Source organism: Marmota monax, unplaced genomic scaffold, assembly GCF_021218885.2.
Source record: "Marmota monax isolate L192 unplaced genomic scaffold, Marmota_monax_Labrador192_F-V1.1 WCK01_AAM20220418_F8-fsc00077, whole genome shotgun sequence".
Lineage (NCBI taxonomy): Eukaryota > Metazoa > Chordata > Mammalia > Rodentia > Sciuridae > Marmota > Marmota monax.
The window spans coordinates 5597988-5616572 of NW_026694610.1; the positions used below are offsets into that span (position 1 = coordinate 5597988).

At 33.3% G+C, this 18585-nt stretch overlaps 1 protein-coding gene across 4 annotated transcripts in view; it reads left to right on the top strand.

Annotated features, from left to right (window-relative positions):
• Positions 1-18585, top strand: part of Zfr (zinc finger RNA binding protein) — a 76949-nt gene that overhangs the window by 47416 nt on the left and 10948 nt on the right. For 3 of the 4 annotated variants that reach the window (XM_046422319.1, XM_046422317.2, XM_046422318.2), the window contains 4 exons: positions 328-478; positions 3009-3150; positions 7707-7804; positions 8666-8761. In XM_046422319.1, coding sequence (XP_046278275.1) covers positions 328-478; positions 3009-3150; positions 7707-7804; positions 8666-8761 — 487 coding nt within the window. Of the gene's footprint in view, positions 1-327; positions 479-3008; positions 3151-7706; positions 7805-8665; positions 8762-18585 lie in introns of those variants that run through there. The other variant, XM_058572088.1, reaches the window with a different exon arrangement.

The window sequence follows — 18585 nt, forward strand, 5'->3', positions numbered from 1 at the left end:
CCAAGCTACTGGGATAACAGGTGTGTGCTACCATGCCCATGATTTATTTTTAATCCATATTGCTTATCTAATGATGTATAGTTAAAAATACTATAGTTTTGTTAGTGTAGTTGATGAAGATTTTAATAGTATTAAAATAATTTCCCTTTAATATTGTGTTTAGAGAATATCATGGTTCTGACTGAGGGCATATATAGGTCAGTGGGAGAGTGCATGCCTAGCATGGAAGAAGCCCTGGATTCGATGCTCAGCGCTGCAAAAAAGAAAGAAGACGGGGGGAAAAAGGAAATAAATGTCATATTATAATATGAGTTGATTTTGCTACAGAGCTTTGAAAGGAGTGTTGCGAGTGGGAGTATTGGCAAAAGGACTACTTCTCCGGGGAGATAGAAATGTCAACCTTGTTTTGCTGTGCTCAGAAAAACCTTCAAAGACATTATTAAGCCGTATTGCAGAAAACCTACCCAAACAGCTTGCTGTAAGTATGATGGAAAATGTTAAATTTACCCCTTGTCTGGTTCAAAAGTTTTTGGCAGGACTAACTGTGCTTCAGTTTAAACCTCAGCCAGCCTTTAAATTTTTGGCTTGACTTTCCATATTGAGTTTTTTGCTTAATTGTGCAAACTGATAAAACTATTTTCTACTTTGTCTTTTTAGGTTTTATGGTGCTTGTATTTGACATGAAGCCATCTTGCCAGTTTATTTTGAAATGTAAAATTGTAGCATATGCCCTCCTTTTCCTGTTCTTTTTCCAAGACTTAAACTGTAAGGCAGTTGATGGGGACAAAAAGTGATTTTTTTTTTCCCCTCTTAACAAAGCCACACTACCAGTGTTTAATTTTAAGTTTTTAAATTCATGAACCTCTTACTTATGTAGTTTGACATATTTTTAATAAAATATAACTAAAAGAAAGGATTTGATTTTGATTTCTTCAGTTTAATTATTAATACAATAGTATCCCCTTATCCTCGGGAATGTGTTCCAAGACGCCCAGTCAGTACCTTAAATGATAATACCAAACTCTGTGTATATTGTGTTTTCCTTATACATACATACCTTTGATAAGGTTTAATTCACATGTTAGGCACAGATTATCTTTTGTAGATTTTAATTGCCGGCATCACTACTCTGCACTTTGGGGCCTTTAAGTAAAATAAGGGTTACTTGAACACAAGCACTGCCATTCCATAACAATCTAATAACAGTTCAACTAAGGAGCTAATGGGCATATATAGCATGGGCTAGGCAAAGTCATGATTCACATAGCTGGCCAGATAGGGGAGGGTGCCTCAAGATTTCATCATGCTATTCAGAATAGCATGTAATTTAAAACTTATGAATTATCTGTTTCTAGAATTTACTGTATAATATTTTCAGACTGCAGTGATAACATGTAACACACTACAGAAGGTGAAACTACAGATAAGGGATGACTTCTATAGTTTCAATTTTCTAATGTGTATAATGGTAGGAAGTACTTCTCTTGTCTCCAGCAAATCATGGCAATACACAATTAAGAGAACATTCCTATTTATTTTTGGTACCAGGAATTGAACTCAGGGGTACTCAACCACTGAGCCACATCCCCAGTCCTATTTTTGTGTTTTATTTAGAGACAGGGTTTCAGTGAGTTGCTTAGCACCTTGCTTTTTCTGAGGCTGGCTTTGAACTCACGATCCTCCTGTCTCTTCCTTCAAGCCTCAGGGATTATAGGCGTGCGACAAGAATATTCCCTTTTGGTTTTACAAAACAACCTTACTTTAAAGCTTGAATTTAATTTTTTTGTGTGGGGGGTATAAAGTCATGATATCTTGGATAAATTTTATTTCAAAACCTTTCAATTTAGCCATTCTGAATTCAGGGATTAAAATTTCATTGGTAGTGTGGATCCTACAGTACTAAGTCAGAATACTACCTGACAGCAATATTACAACAGATGATAAAAGGAACAGTGAAAGCACCTTGTTGAACTTAAACTTGCACCACTCTAGCACTTTCTATTGTTCTCCTACCATTGTTCTAGAGAGAAAGTTCCTGTTTGTCTTTTTACCTCTTTGTTGTCCCTGTTAGGCCAATGAAAGGGGCAAAGAAAAGATTAGGGGCCTTAGAATAAAGTCATAGAATTTGTAAGAAACATCTCCATTCTACTTAATAAAACTACAGAGCAGGAAATCCTGTATCCTAATTAAATAATTAACAGTTAAGCTAAAGCAGATAGCTCTTTCAAAGCAACCTGCTCTTATTATGTAAGTGGATTAGCAAGTAAAGTAAAATTAATTCTTCATCATAATCATAGTTAACATTTACATAGTAATGGGTTTTACGTAAATAACAACCTAAGTGTTAGGTACAATTATTGTTCATATTTTACAGGAACAATCACAGGGTAAATAATTTGCCCATCTTCACATGGCTTATAAAATAGAGCTAGGATTTAAGACTAGACACTACACTGTAAACACTTCATGTAATTTTTGTCTAAAACTTTAATTTGTTCATATAAATTGTGACTTTTTACATGTCTACCAAATTGCGGTAAATCTTGGGATTTGTTTTTTGTTCTTAAGTGGGACTTCCTGCTTCCTGATAAGATGTGGATCTATTGAATTCACTGAGAATATATACTGGGAATGCTTGAACTGTGGCTGTAGGATCCAATGGTTGAATTGTTAGGTCCAGTTATTTTAGTTCCAAGTTCTGTAAATATGAAAAACAATGCCAGTATTTTTTTTTATCTAAGAATTCATCATTTAAGAGACATACACATTTACAAATATCCCAAATAATACTAATAATGTTAAATATTAGCTCAACAAAGATTTTGAAAATAAAGAGGTACAAGAGATTAATTATATGGACATATATGGCAGATCTTATAGTAGTATATGATCTTGTCTTTATAGAATGGTTAGGGTAGTAGAAAACTAAAAGAATCATAATGAAACTGCTTTTGTCTGTTAACAAATGCATTATATCCAACTAATTTCTTATAATCTTTTTTACATAGGTTATAAGTCCTGAGAAATATGACATAAAATGTGCTGTATCTGAAGCAGCGATAATTTTGAATTCATGTGTGGAACCCAAAATGCAAGTCACTATCACCCTGACATCTCCAATTATTCGAGAAGAGAACATGAGGGAAGGAGGTTGGAAAGCTGTTAAACATTCTACTTTTCTATTAACTGTTTTTTTGTTTTGTTTTATCATTATTTTCAATTTACCTACTCTTTAAGATGGCATTAAGCCCTAGAAGGCAACATGCTGGCATTACATATTTAATAGATTTGACTTATTTAGCAACCAGTTTGGGTTGAGATCATTTCCCACAAAGTAAGTGCTCTTGTTAATGATAATTTTTACATGAAACCCATAGGATATGATTGGTTTTCTTGATTTTTTTTTCTTTTCTTGCTAACCTCAGATTTCTGGAAAAAAATTCAAAATTATTTTTACTTGGCATAGTTGACTTGTGAAAAAAAAATTTAAATGTTTACTAGTATAGGGGCCACAACTTTAACTTCCATTAAGAAGTTCTCAATCTTGCCTTGTCTTAAAAGAAGACAAGAAAGTTTCACAGACAAAATTGGCTAACTATTCTTAGCACTTACATTTGAGGTATTATTATATATGTAATCATGGATTTGGCTTGTTCTAAGGTAAATATTTCTAGTTCTCTGAGGTTGCTCTTTGGTTTGGAGCACTTTCATAAATGTTGATCATCCTAATGCACATAGATTTTGATATTTGGCCTGAATATCATATTAGAATTAAAAATGAATTAGGCAGATACAGTTAGTGAGTTAGAGTACAGTTCAGCATTTTTAAACTTAATTTGCCATTGTAGAATATGAATCCTGCTGGTGCCAGCAATGTTGCTTTAGGGACTGTTCTGTAACATTTTTAAAGCTTCAAAAGCTTTTAAGCCAAAAAGCATGATCAGTGTCTGCAGTATGTTGATTCTTTTGTTTTATGGGTCAGATAAAATTTACTTTGTTTCCTTTCATGTTGTTTTTATACATCTTAACTTGTTAAATATGGAATTACACTAATATTTCTTTGTGATACAGGTTGAGAAAAGCCTCTCAATTACTGTCCATTTAAATTTGTTTTCTTACAGCAAAGCATTGTTTTTTTTGTGTGTTTTTTTTTTTTTTGTTTTGTTTTTTTTTTTAATGGCACTGGGCTTTCTACAACCCAGGAAAAAGGCATTTTACCTAAAATGTCATTGGGAGACATGTTTTATCTTGCATACTTTGTTATTTACCATATTAGGATTTGTATGTTGTATCTTAAGCTTTGCATCTTCAAAATAAATGAGTTTCATGTAAAGGATCTTTTATGTAACATGAGTTTCCACTCAAGGTTTGGCCATGGGTGTTGCTGGAGAAAGAGTTTGAGTCAATCTGATCAGGTCATAAGTAGCATATGACCTTTTACTTACGTAGCATATGACCTTTAACATATGTAGCATATGACCTTTTATTTAGGACTGGAAATTTTAAAACTTTCTAATACAAAATATTATAAATGTTGCTATTTTAGTGTGAAATTATATAACAATTAACTTTGTTTCAGAGTACATTCTGTCCAATTATGTTTAGACTGAATTAAATTATGTACAGTATCAAGCCTTTTTATTTTGCAAAAAATTAAAGTTAATAGTGTCATAAGTGTAAGTTCTTTGATAACCTATCCCTTTTAAAGGAAACAAAATTATATTTTTGTCTGACCCAGACTTGAGTTAGAATTACTGTTCTGAATTATAAAAATGAACCTGAGGGAAATGGTCAGTTCAAAATTGAAAGATTGTGCTTCAAGACACTGAGCTGGAAAGTTGGATATGCAAAAGTGTAGAAACATTGATAGAGTGTTCCTTGCTGCAGATAACTGCAGTAAATCATTTCTTTAGCTTCATTACGAAGATTGCTTCTTTCTTGCTGCAGAGTAACGGTATGTATTCTCTCTCACTGCAGCTCCCAATGCTCTGTGTCTTAAAATCACTTAAAGCCTATAGCTTGCTTTGGGGAGTTAGTACAGGGGTTAAGGAAGGCTTTGCCGGAAGAACATTGTAAATCATGAGACTGACTACGTGCACATAGTGTGGTAGCTCTTTGATGTGTAAAAACCCTGTTTCATATGAAAAAATATTTAATAAAAGAAACTATTAAATTGTTCTAATAACTGTTAAACGCATGACAGATTTTACTTTATAGTACTGTGTTTGACAGTTAAACATTTAATTGACTTAAAGCTTAAAATGTTCAAAATGCTCTAACCCTTGCTACAGAATTGTTTTCTGCAGCAAGTCAAGTATTGTGTGTGTTTTTTTTTCACCTGTAGCTTATCAGGCCCGGTCCAAAGCCTTCTAGCAGAGGGGATTGATTCCTGTCAGGGGTTGCTGCCAAGACATCGGAAGGATTTTTGACCAAGGTTTTCAAAAGCTCAGTGTCACATCTGCCATTTGGTTAAGGAGGGATTTTGGATGCAGAGTCTGGCATTTATTGTCTTTCGTGTGGCTGTTTTGTTTGTTTTGTCTTTGTCTCTTCTAGAATTAAGCAGTGTTCACACTAGTTTTTAAATGGTTGAGTGGATTATATATTTTACATAACCATGTTAATTTAAATTAATATATTCTTATTAACTTTTAATCATAAAATAGTGTGGACACCGCATGTCTTCTAATTGGTGATTAACCCCTTAAAATTTTTGAAATATGTTCATGTAGAATAATAATTTGCATTTTGTTTTTATAAATTAACTGATTTCTGTTTTAACTGGGTGTTAGGCAGCAAGTATGATTTTAGTACGATATATCTAAGGGGTTAATCCACTTGAAGTAAAAAATGGGTGCAAAAATCCACACTCTAAATTTAACAGCAATTTCCTACTTATAGTTCTAATATATTTTTAACTTGAAATAGGTGTCTTGGCATCTTTGAATTTGTGTCATTGATTAAAATTTCCAAAGTTATGAATGCTTGTGAACAAAATTCTTCTGTATTGGAGGAAATTTTTAAATGGTGCGTTAACATTAGATTATTTAAAAACTTAAAAGGTGATTGCACACCATCACCTTTGCATTTTAAGCTTCAGCAAATAATATAAATAAGGAACATGGAAAAGAGGTCCTTTAAAAGCATGTTCTAGATACTTTGGAGAGCAAGAATGGTTTGGGGAGTTGGTTTTTTTTGTTTTTTTTTTTTCCCCTTAACTGTGCTTTCACGTGTCTTTCTTCCTTATTTCAAAGAAGTCTTTTTCTTATATTAAAATTTATTTCTTGTTTTCAGTAGCTAGTCTTTCAAGTTTTGAAATTACCTACTAATATTTTTTTCCTTAATAGTTTCTTTTTAGCACCAAATCCCTCCTTCATTGCCTATTCTCAAAATACTACATAATTTTCCTTGATTATCTATAAGACTTCCTTTTTATAGGTCTTCTAAAAATTTTGTATCTGATTATTTGAGGAATAATAACTGAGAAAAGAAAACCCAAATGGGATGAAATTCTTCATCAGTTTTTTAACATACTTCTTTATACGTCATCTGCTTAGAATGAGGACAAGCTGTCTTTTTTAAGATTTGTTAATACTCATGATAAGATATACATTGAAGTAATTTGCATCCTTACCTTTTTCTTGTTTTATCTTCTGTTTCTTCTTTTGTCCCCAATATTCATTTGGGGTTCTCAATGAATTATATCGTGAGTGCCTAGTGATTTTGGTATTCTTTGACCAAAGGACTGCTATAATTAACTGATGATATAGAAAATGTACTATAAAGTCACTGAAAACTGTGAATTAGATTTAAAAAGTTACTATTTGCTTGCTGATAATTTGATTTGCATATTTGATATATCATGTACATTTTATAGATTTTAGATGAATATATGGTTGGTCCTTTGACTGCTTATGTGAGTGACTTTTTTTAGTTTAAAGTTAACTTCTTGTCCTGGTTTAGTTTCATATTTTCTCCACAAGTTTTATGTACATCATTTATGTTTTAACCAAGTTGAAAGATCCTATATATTATTTATCATCAAAACATTCATTCATCTTATTCCATCTTCTCTGTTCTTAATTCCATTTAACCATGCTAGTTTCTATTACCCATTTCTGCTTTACCCATTTGCTTCTCTAGTTACTCTTTGGATTACATTTTGTGAAAACTTTGAATTTTAAGGGGCATTTCATATTCTAAAATCCTCTTGTGGAAGAAAATCATTGATCTCTTAGAGAAATGCCTGTTTGGGGGCCCCCCATATTCTATTGATCATTTCATATTTATCATCAGTTCTTTGCTATAATTAGCCTCAGAATAACCTTTGATCACTTAGAATACTCAACAAACTCAGTAGTTAATTGTACATTCTCATTTATTAAGGTGGATTTTTGTGTTCCCTTTGTCTTGTCATCTTTGTGCTGGTGCGCTGTGTCCAGTAATCTTTCCTTTGGATTTCATTTGGGTGGGTAGGGTTTATTTTTCCAGAAAATATTATATTATTAAATTAAGAGTTAAACTTAATTTCTCCTTTTATTCTTAAAATTGAATTATGTAAATTTGTTGAAAATAACTCCCTGGGTGTGTTAAAGTGCTGACAAACTTCAAATGGCTCATGTGACACTGATGCTACTTTAAGGAAGTGTCTTGCTCACCTGGTCAAACACCCATTCCTCACTGCATTTTGCCAATTCAATCCATTTTAGATGTAACCTCGGGTATGGTGAAAGACCCACCGGACGTCTTGGACAGGCAAAAATGCCTTGACGCTCTGGCTGCTCTACGCCACGCTAAGTGGTTCCAGGTTCGGAACATCATTTTACTTTTTTCTTGTAGCCTTATGAGAGAGTCGTTCAGTACACATGTTTAACTGTGCTTAAACATTTCAAAAGATTGCCCAAGCAATATTATTTTAAATTAAATCTCAGAAAATATGTTAACATAGAAAGCTGGATGTGAAGATTCTGCATATTGCAGTTACTATTAATTTGACAATAAACTTTCGTTTTGGGGGTGTTTTGTAGTTTGGGTTTTTATTTTTTCTTTTTAGTGGCTATATTTAAACTTGACTTGTTTAGGAACATCACATGTTTGTATATGTATTATATTCCATAAGGCTGCAGATTAATTTTGCTTTAAATAATGGAATATGTGTTTAAAGCTTTGTGTATAGTTTTTTAAGATTTTTTCCCCCCTCTTTCTCTAAGTTAATAAGTGTAGGGAGTGAAAGGTGAGGAAGCAGCTGTTTGGTTTAGTGACTTTGCAGTCATGCAAAGGCACAGCAAGGAAACCAAACAGATTTCCTTAGCCTTTCAGTCCCTAGACAAACTTTTTAGCTCTTCACTATTTCTTTTATTTCTAATGTAGGCAGATTTTTTTTTTTAAGTTTACTGTTTTAAATGAATATAGGTCAAGGTTCACAGGGGATCAAGAAATTTTATTCTTGTATAATCTGTTTACTTTGACCTAAATACCAACTTTTATATACTAACCCTGGCATAAAATACTGCTGTAAATGGCAGCTCATTGAATCCAACTTTTAAGTGTGATTATTTTTGTTTTTATCTGAGCTTCCATTGAACAGTGGTATTTTAATTTTTTTTCATCAAGGGATATTTTCAATATTTCTAAGTTTAATCCAGCTGGTTTTTGTATTGCCCTCAAGGCTAGAGCTAATGGTCTGCAGTCCTGTGTGATTATCATACGTATTCTCCGAGACCTCTGTCAGCGAGTTCCAACGTGGTCTGATTTTCCCAGCTGGGTAAGTAGTATATAACTGCATAATGTAAAAAAATAAATATTCAGGAAATATGTCTGCAGTTACTTTTACCCTTAAGCTTCTATTTAGTTATCAGTCTTATTTTTATTTATTAAATACAGGGTTTTATTATTTATTTTTGTGTGTGTTTTGGCACTGGGGATTGAATTCAGGGTCACTCAACCACTGAGCCACATCCCTAGCCCTGTTTTGTATTTTATTTATTTAGAGACAGGGTCTCACTGGGTTGCTTAGCACCTCCTGGTTGCTGAGGCTGGCTTTGAATTCTTCATGCCTCAGCCTCCCTAGCCACTGGGATTATAGCTGTGCACCACCATGCCCAGTATTTTGTTGGTTTTTTGTTAATTTTTTGTTTGTTTTCTTTTGATGGGAAATGCTGGGCATCTTAGCATGTTTGATTTTTCTCAGAAGTTAATAAAGAATTATGTGTCATACTTATTTTGTATATTTTCTTTGCTCTTTTTTTCCTCTTCCCAGTGGTTTTTTTTTTTAATATTACAGCAGTAATTAGTTGGATTTTACACATGTAGGTATATTTAAAAGACTGAAAATGAGCTGTTAAGCCCTCTGTGCAGAATTCTGTTCATATGTTTTTAAAATAATGCATAAAGTTGAGAATTTCAAAAATTCAATAATTCAGAATGGTTAAAAATAAGTATTGAACACCTCCTTATTTAAAGGCAAATTATATTAACTGTTTGCTGTAATTTTTTCTGAGGGTAGGGAATGCATACTTATGCATCCCATATATTTGATTTCAGTCAAGCCTTTTGTTTTTTGGGGGTGGCAGGTATTGCTGGGAATTGAACCCAGGGCCTTGTATATCTTAGGCTATTCCATAGCCCCCGTGTTTCTGTTTTTTGTTTGTTTGTTTGTTTGTTTTTTATAAATAACTGTACTGTTATATACTATTTGCATCTTTCTTAACAAAATAGATTTTTTTGAAAAGTACCTCATTCTCTGTATTAACTATGTAGTATTCCCTTGTGCTGTACTTTATTTAGTATTCATTTGATAGACATTGGGGGTTTTTGCAGACTTCAGCTTTAAGTCCTCATTTTATATATTATTTTCAAGTTTTTGAAGGTAGAATAAATTGCTACAGCTGAAATTTCAAGATCAAAGAACATGTTCTAATTGTTCATCAGAAAGTTGGATCATTTAAAATTTCAAAATATTCTGGGATATCATTGTACTTTTCTTTTTGTACTGAGACTTGAACCCAGGGTCATTTAACCACTGAGTCACATCCCATCCCTAACCTAGAACTTTTAGTTTTTTATTTTGATAGAGGGTCTTGCTAAGTTGCTTAGGGCCTCAGCCTCCTGAGCCACTGGGATTATAGGTGTGCATCTCCGCCCCCAGCTCATCATACCTCTTAATGTTTAACAATATATAATAGACAAAGTAAGCCATCTCATTTTTCATTTGTTTCTTTTCTTTCTTTTTTTGGTACTGGAAATTGAACCCAAGGATGCTTTCCCAGTTTTTTATTTTATTTTGAGACAGGATCTCACTAAATTACTGAGACTGGCCCTAGACTTGTTAACTTTTTTCCACAATAAGAAATTGGCCTTTGTCTCTGTTAAATGATATTTTCCAGTTTCTCATGTGCTCTTCAGTTCATAATTCTTGCTATGTAAAAGTCTTCTAAATTTTTATAAATTCTGCTGGGTGTGGTGGCACATGTGTACTCCCTGCATATTTAGTGGGAGGAAGGGATGGTTAGAATAAAGATTTGTAATGTTTGGTCTGGGGCTGTAGCCCAGTGGCGGAGCACTAGCCTGGCATGTGTGAGGCACTGGGTTGATCCTTAGCACCACATAAAATAAATAAAATAAAGGCATTCTGTCCATCTACAACTACAAAATAAATTTTAATTTTAAAATAAATTTTAAATAATTTTAAAAAGACTTATAATGTTTAATTTTTACCAGGAAAAAAAACTAAGTATTACTTGTTTAGTTAAAAATTAACTTAAAAACTAGAAATTGATCAAAGATGAATCCAGCTGTGTACTTTTGTAGACAGATTGCTAAATTAGTTCTATATTTGAATGGTTCACTAGGTCTTTATTGAGGTGGCTTTTCATTTCTTGACTGACTGCATTTTATCATCAAACAGTTCTTAACAAAAAGTATGCTTTAAATTTCTTACATATTTGAGATTCTGCCAGTCACCACTATTTCAATGAGGAATACTTTTGTTAGGTTACAGTTTTTCCCTCTCCATTTGTAATTGTTGCTCCATTATCTTCTGACATTTAGTATTACTAAATCTAAATCCCAGTTAAGTTTTTTTTTGTGCTTGATCTGATGCATGAGTGTATTTAAAATTGTTTTCTTTATCCTGGAATTTGAGTAACTTAACCACATTTGTCTGAAAATCTTGTTCTTATTATCCGTATTTCTTTAAAATGTTTGTGTTTCCTTGCCTCTTACTTTTTACTTTTGTTATAGCTAAAGGTGAAGAATAATTTTGTTATGTTTGATCAATATGCTTATTTTAGGAACACCGATTGTCCTATTGTTTGGTTGCCTTTGTCTAACATATCTACTCTGATTTTTTCAATTGTTTAGTCTCTGTCTTCTTTCTTTCTTCTTGTATCCCCAGTGATTATCTCCTTGTCAACAACTTAGTTTTCAGCTATGTCCTATTCTTTGCTATTTGTTTATTAGTTCTCTAAGTTATTTTGCATTTCAGTTTGCTTTATTAGCCCTATAATCTTAATAACCTCTTAATTTTGAGCTCTTAATTTTAAGTGCCTTTAATTACACATCATACTCTAGAACTCAAATGTTAGAATTTACTTTCATTCCCATAAATTAAGATTCATTCAGAACAGATTTTTTTTAGAAACTCTTTAATGGACTTCAAATTTTATAGCAGATTTTGACTCACAGAAAAATTCAGTGAAAAATATTGAGTTCCCACATATTCTTTATCACTACACATGCACTGCCTCTCCTACCATCAACATCCTGCTCAACAATTGAACTACTTTAACATGTCCTTATCATCTAAAATATATAAAGACTAGATTTTTCATCTCTATTTTCCATATTATAGGCACAAAAGTACAAAATGTCATACAAATCTATTCCACTTTTTTTAAATGTGTTTTTTTATTCTTAGTTGACGCTTGTGGGGTAAAATATGACATCTTAGTACATTTATGTAATATGTAATGATCATATCAGAGAAATTGGCATGTTCATCACTTCAAACATCATTTTTTTATTCTGGGAACATTCAAAATCCTCTCTCTGCTAATTTGAAATATACATTTAGGACTAGTAATAAAGCTAAGTGGGATAGAATGATTATAGCATGTGTGAGGTCATGGACTCTATCCTGAGCACCACCAAAAGAGAAAGAAGCATATAATTAATTGCTGTCAACCATAATTACCCCACTGTGTTATAGAACACAAGAAGGTATTCTGCCTATCCTGTTGGCTCCCCTGTACCCATTAACAGTCCTATGTTCATTTTACTTTACTCTCCTGTACACCCTTCCCAGGCTCTGATAACTGCTCTTGTACTTTGTACTTTATGAGATCAACTTTTTTTTTAAAGTTATAGATGGACACAATACATTTATTTGTTTATTTGTTTATTTATTTATTTTTATGTGATTGAGGATTCAACCCAGGGCCTCATGTGTGCTAGCACGTGCTCTACCACTGAACTACAACCCCATCCCCCTGAGATCAACTTTTTAACTGCCACATATAAGTGAGAACATGCAGTATTAATCTTTCTCAAAAGCCTGGTGTACCTAGCAGCTTGGGAAGCTGACACAGGAAATCATGAGTTCAAAGCTAGCCTCAGCAACTTAGTGAGGCCCTAAGCGATTCAGCGAGACCCTGTCTCTAAATAAAATATTAAAAAGGGCTGGAAATGTGGCTCAGTGGTTAAGCACCCCATATTAAAAAGGGCTGGAGATGTGGCTCAGTGATTAACCGCCCCAAAAAAATGCCTGAGGTATTTTACTTAAAATAATATTCTCCATTTCTATTCATGTTGCTGCAAATGTCAGAATTACATTCTTTTTCATGACTGAATAACATTCTGTTGTGTTTGTATGTCTTATTTTTTTTATTCAGTTATCTGTTGTTTTTTGGTACTGGGCATTGAACCCAGGGGCACTTAACCACTGAGCCACATTCCCAGTCCTTTTTATTCTGGGACAGGGTTTCACTAAATTGCTTAGGGCCTTGCTAAGTTGCTGAGGCTGATCTTGAACTTGGAATCATCCTGTCTCTGCCTCCGAGCTAATGGGATTATAGGCATGTCTATTATGCCCAGATCAAGAATGTTTTTAATATTTCTTCTTTTTCTTCCACTGTGCATTATAAGAATTGCTTTTACAAAGGAGTTGGATTTGGCTATATGCACCCTTGCTAACAGACATGGGCTATGCACTCTATTGTATCTGCTTCAGGTTTTAAATCCAAGAGCCTTTTCTCTTGCAAAATCTCCATTTGTTTCTTGAATCTGATTGCCATATCATTTTAGGAACAACCTCATTGGTGACACCACTAAGGGTGTTTGAAGCCCTCATGTTGAGAGTTCATAACCATCTTTTTTGGGGTTGGGGGTAATGGGGATTGAACTCAGGAGCACTTGGTCACTGAGCCACATTCCCAGCCCTATTTTATATTTTATTTAGAGACAGTCTCACTTAATTGCTTAACTCTTCTCTTTTTGCTGAGGCTGTCTTTAAACTGGAGATCCTCCTATCTTTGCCTCCTGAGCTGCAGGTGGGATCACAGGTGTGCATCATCACGCCCAGCCACAACCATCTTTGATGTTTTTTTTTTCCCCTATTTACTTGGTACTTGCTTCGTTTATTTACTTATTTTTATTTTACCTGTATTTTAGCCATGTCTTTTTATTATTGGGCATAATTAGAAGTGAATAAGTATGATTCTTCTACTCTTTCCTGATTTCTACAAAAACTTCAGCATTGCAAATTATGCTGCCTTTTTTCTACTGAGGTAGAAGGTGGTCAGAAGAGGTTTTTCTTTTCAGGAACATTTCTTCTAGAACTACCTGCAGCATAACTCATGCTACCTTTCTACAGCTTGGAGGTTATTGATGAAGTCTTTTGGATTTTGTTCACTCAGTCAACCCTATTCCTCCCCCACTTCCCACCCCACCCACCCCAGTCTGGAGAGCCCAATAAGACCAAGACCTACATGAGAGTTACCCAAACAGGGTAAGCTCTCAGTTCCTTGTAAATGTTCTCCTTCACTGACAAGCCTTTCCTGTATTTGATTCAAGTTATTGCAGTCTTGGTTACTGGCAGAAGCACATGCACATTATAATATATTTCTTCTTTTTTTTAAATCTTAGTATTTGTCATTGAATCAGGGGTGCTTTACAGTGGTTTGTAGCCTCATCCCTTTTCTAAATTTTATGTTCAAACAGTCTCACTAAGTTGCCAAGGCTGACCTCAAACTTGCTTTAAATTTCTTACATATTTGAGATTCTGCCAGTCATCACTATTTCAATGAGGAATACTTTGTTAGGTTACAGTTTTTCCCTCTCCATTTGTAATTGTTGCTCCATTATCTTCTGACATTTAGTATTACTAAATCTAAATCCCAGTTAAGTTTTTTTTTTTCTCCTTCAGCCTCCTGAGTCACTGGGATTACAGATGTGCACCACTGTTCCCAGCTTGTAATTTATTTTTTAATCATAGTCATGTTTGGGGGCCAGAAGATCTTGGGATTTGGCTCTTGTGTGTTGTCACTTTAATAACCTTTCTTCTTGATTTTCATAAAAGAAATTGGAGGTTCTTATGAACTTTATTTTTAATTTTATATAGCCTTCTGATTACTTACTTTGAACAAATAATTAATAATGCTTGCTTTTATGGATTTTCATATACATTGAAATAGTATTGAAAATGGTATTCTACCTTCTTTTGTTCTGAATTTGTCATGGTGAAGTGCAAAAAAATTCAGTGGAGTTCTTTTGTAAGGTTGGTCTGACATCAGAATTGCTATATAGTATCCATAGCTTCTTTAGCATGGTATACATGCTGTAAATTATGAATGGTGTGTAGTTGAATTTCTAAAAATATATATTTTATTGCTAAACAGTGTATTTGGATGATAAATAGTTCACATGAAAAAATAATAATCTGTTGTAGTATAGATGAATCTCCAAAGCATTGTTTAAAGTGCAAGAAGCCGGGCTTGGGTTGTGGCTCAGTGGTATAGAGTGCTTGCCTAGCATGCATGAGGCATAAAAATAAAAAATAAAGATATTGTGTCCAACTAAAAAAAAAAAATGTTTAAAAAAAATGTGCAAGAAGCCAGGCACAAAAAGTCATATTGTTTCCATTTGTATGAAATAATGAGAATTAAAAATTTCATACAAGGAATGTATATCCTTATGGACTAGGGAAAGACTGCTTAAGGGGTAAGGAGTTTACTTGGGTGTGTTGGAAATCTTTTAGAACTAAGTAGAGGTGATGATTGCACAACATAGTGAATAAAATACTAGTTGTTCACTTTTTTAAATAGTTAACTTTACATTCCGTAAATTTTACCTGAGCTTTTTAAGCTCTCTCAGATTGTGGGGAGAACTGTTCTAATAATACTGCTCACATAATAATTGAAATACGTAATTTAACATTACTTTTCACATATTTTTTTTTGTTTTCTTCAGTGTGTTTGTAAGTAATTTAGATATTAGTGCTGGTAGCAAGAGAGTTCTTGTCTATCGCTGAGGGAATCAATGAAAAAAAAATTAGGGCTGGGGATGTGGCTCAAGCGGTAGCGCGCTCGCCTGGCATGCGTGCGGCTCGGGTTCTATTCTCAGCACCACATACAAACAAAGATGTTGTGTCCGCCGAAAACTAAAAAATAAATATTAAAATTCTCTCTCTCTCTCTCTCTCTCTCTTTAAAAAAAAAATGATAGTATATTGATAACTCCAGGCAAAGAACTAACATTATGTTTGCTTACAAAAGAATCAGCAACTTGTACATGGAGTATCATCTCATTTACTTTAACTTAAAAAGGGGTAATAACTCAGCATTTAGCTAAAAGTAAACTTTCCCCCAAAAGTCATAACAGTTTAAGACTTTTGTAGATTTTACCACTTTGAAGTAAGTTGTTCTGCATAAGTTATGTTACAAAAATACAACTTCCTGTGATTGGACTTGAAAAATGGAAATCTGTCACACATGCATTAATATTAATCTATGTCAACTAGAATATATAATTGGCTGTTGTATATAGAATTGTTCATAATGGATCTATAGAATCCTTTTTTAATAGCATAAATATAATCTGTAAAATGTGAATAATAGTTATATCTACCTCCAGAAGGTGGTTTTAATGGTAAAAACTAGTCAACGTATATAAAAACTGATACCAGTGGTTACTGCAGGATAAGTGCTAAGTAAATAGTAACTAAAATGTTGAAGAGGATACCTGCTACTACTATTATTTAATCAGAACTCATGCTAGAGATTTCTTCTAGTCACAGATGAGTATTTTTTGTGCTTTTGTTAAGTGTAACATACTGACTTTCCTGGTTTAATTAATATATGCCATTTAAGACTTTGATAGAGCTTGCTGGTTGTGCTCTAAAAATGGTTTTATTGCTTTATACTCCCATTAATGAAAGTGCCTGTATTACTATAGTCTCTTCAAGTGTATATGTGTGTGTGTGGTTTTTTTTTTTTTTAACATGACTTTTTTTTTTTAACCTCTACCAAAACTAGAAATTAATGTCTAAGGAAAGGTTTGAAAAAGTTGGTTTTGACTCAGAAGAACTTAGGTGATAGCTTTATTACCTACAATAGTCTTAGACAAACTGCTTAATATCTTTTAAGGTATCTTTTTTTATATCTTTAAAATTGTGGTATAATAGCATCTATGAGAATTAAGTGAAATGATGTATTTAAAGTGCTTAGCACTTCATGAATACTTGCCTGTAATCACAACAACTCTAGAGGCTGAGGCAAAAAAATCCGAAGTTCAAGACTAGCTTCAGCAACTTTTCGAGGCCCTAAGCAATTTATCAAGACCTTGCCTCAAAATAAAAGGGGCTGGGGGTGTGGCTCAGTGGTTAAGTGCCCCTGGTACCAAAAAAATACTAATAATTAAATACAAGCAAATATTATAATCATAGATTATTTTTATTTTTAGTAGTAGATGAACACAATACCTTTTTAAAAAAAATTATTTTTATGTGGTACTGAGGTACAACCCCAGCCCCACATGTCATGTCTTAACATACCTAGATTTATAATTGATTAATTTTCCCACAACTTTCTCTAGAAGTACACTGTGAAAATCTGAGATACTTTTGAAAAGCTGCATATTTTATAATATATTTTGGGGAGTGGATACTAGGGATTGAACTCGGGCACTCGACCATTAAGCAACATCAGCCCTATTTTGTATTTTATTAGAGACAGGGTCTCAATTTCTTTCATCACTGAGTTGTCAGTGCTATTCTCACATTCTTTGTAAAAAATTTTTTATTAGTGCATATTCATATATACATAAAAATGTAATTTTATCAATTTTACTCCTCAATTCCTCCTCCCATTTCATCCCTATTCTCTACCCTAATGGTTTCCCTTCTTCCATGGCATCACCTTTTTTTTCCCCTGTTTTTTTCCCTCTAGCTTCTACACACATGAGAGAAAATACATAATTTTTTTTCTTTTAATTTATTTTGCTACAAATTATCGTCTCCAGTTTTTATCCTACAAATATTGATTTCATTCTTGTTTATAGTTAAAACTCCATTGTACATACATACCACATTTTATCTTTCATCTGTTGATAGACACCCGGGCTGATTCCATAACTTGGCTAATGTGAATTGTGCTGTGATAAACATGGGTATGAATGTATCTTGAAAATATGCTGAATTTAATTATTTTAGAGAAATATGTAGATCGTATAGTAGTTCTGATTTTAGCCTTTTGAGGGACCTCCATACTGATTTCCGTAGTGGCTATACTAAGTTACATTCCCACTAACAATGTATAAATAGTCCCCCCCCCCCATCCTTGCTAGCATTTATTATTTATATTCTTGATGATTGCCATTCTAACAGAGTGAGATATAATATCAAGATTTGAATTGCCCTGATGGCAAGAGTCGTTAAACATTTTTTTCAGGTAATTTGTTGGCCATTTTTACTTCTTTTGAGAAATGTATGTTTAATTCACTTACCCATTTATTGGCTGGCTTATTTGTTTTATTAGTGTTGAGTTTTTATATATATACATTTTTCTAAATATTAATCCTCTGTAGGAAGGGCAACTGCAAAGATTTTCTTTCATTTTGTAGGTTCTCTCTTCACTGTGTTGTTTCCTTTGCTGTGCTCTTCAATTTGATGCCATCCCATTTATTGATTCTCTTATTTCCTACCTAAGCTGTAAGGTTCCCAATCAGGAATTCTTTGTCTGAGCCTATATGTTGAAATTTCCCGGTTTTTTGTTTGTTTGTTTTTTTGGTTGTTGTTGTTGTTTTGGGTTTTTGTTGTTGTTGATGTTTTGTTTTGTTTTTCCTAACAATTGGAAAATTTTAGGTCTTACGCTTGATTCGTTTCACATTGACTTTTGTGCAAAGTGAAAGGGTTCTAGTTTCATTCTCCTATATATGAATATTCAGTTTCCCATCAGAGATGGCCTTTAACTTTGAATGTTTTTGGCACCTTTATAAAGAATCATATGATTGTGTGGGGTTTTCTCTGTCTTCTGTACCATTGATCTACATGTGTATTTTTTTGCAAGTACAGTGTTGTTTTGTTTCTATGGTTCTG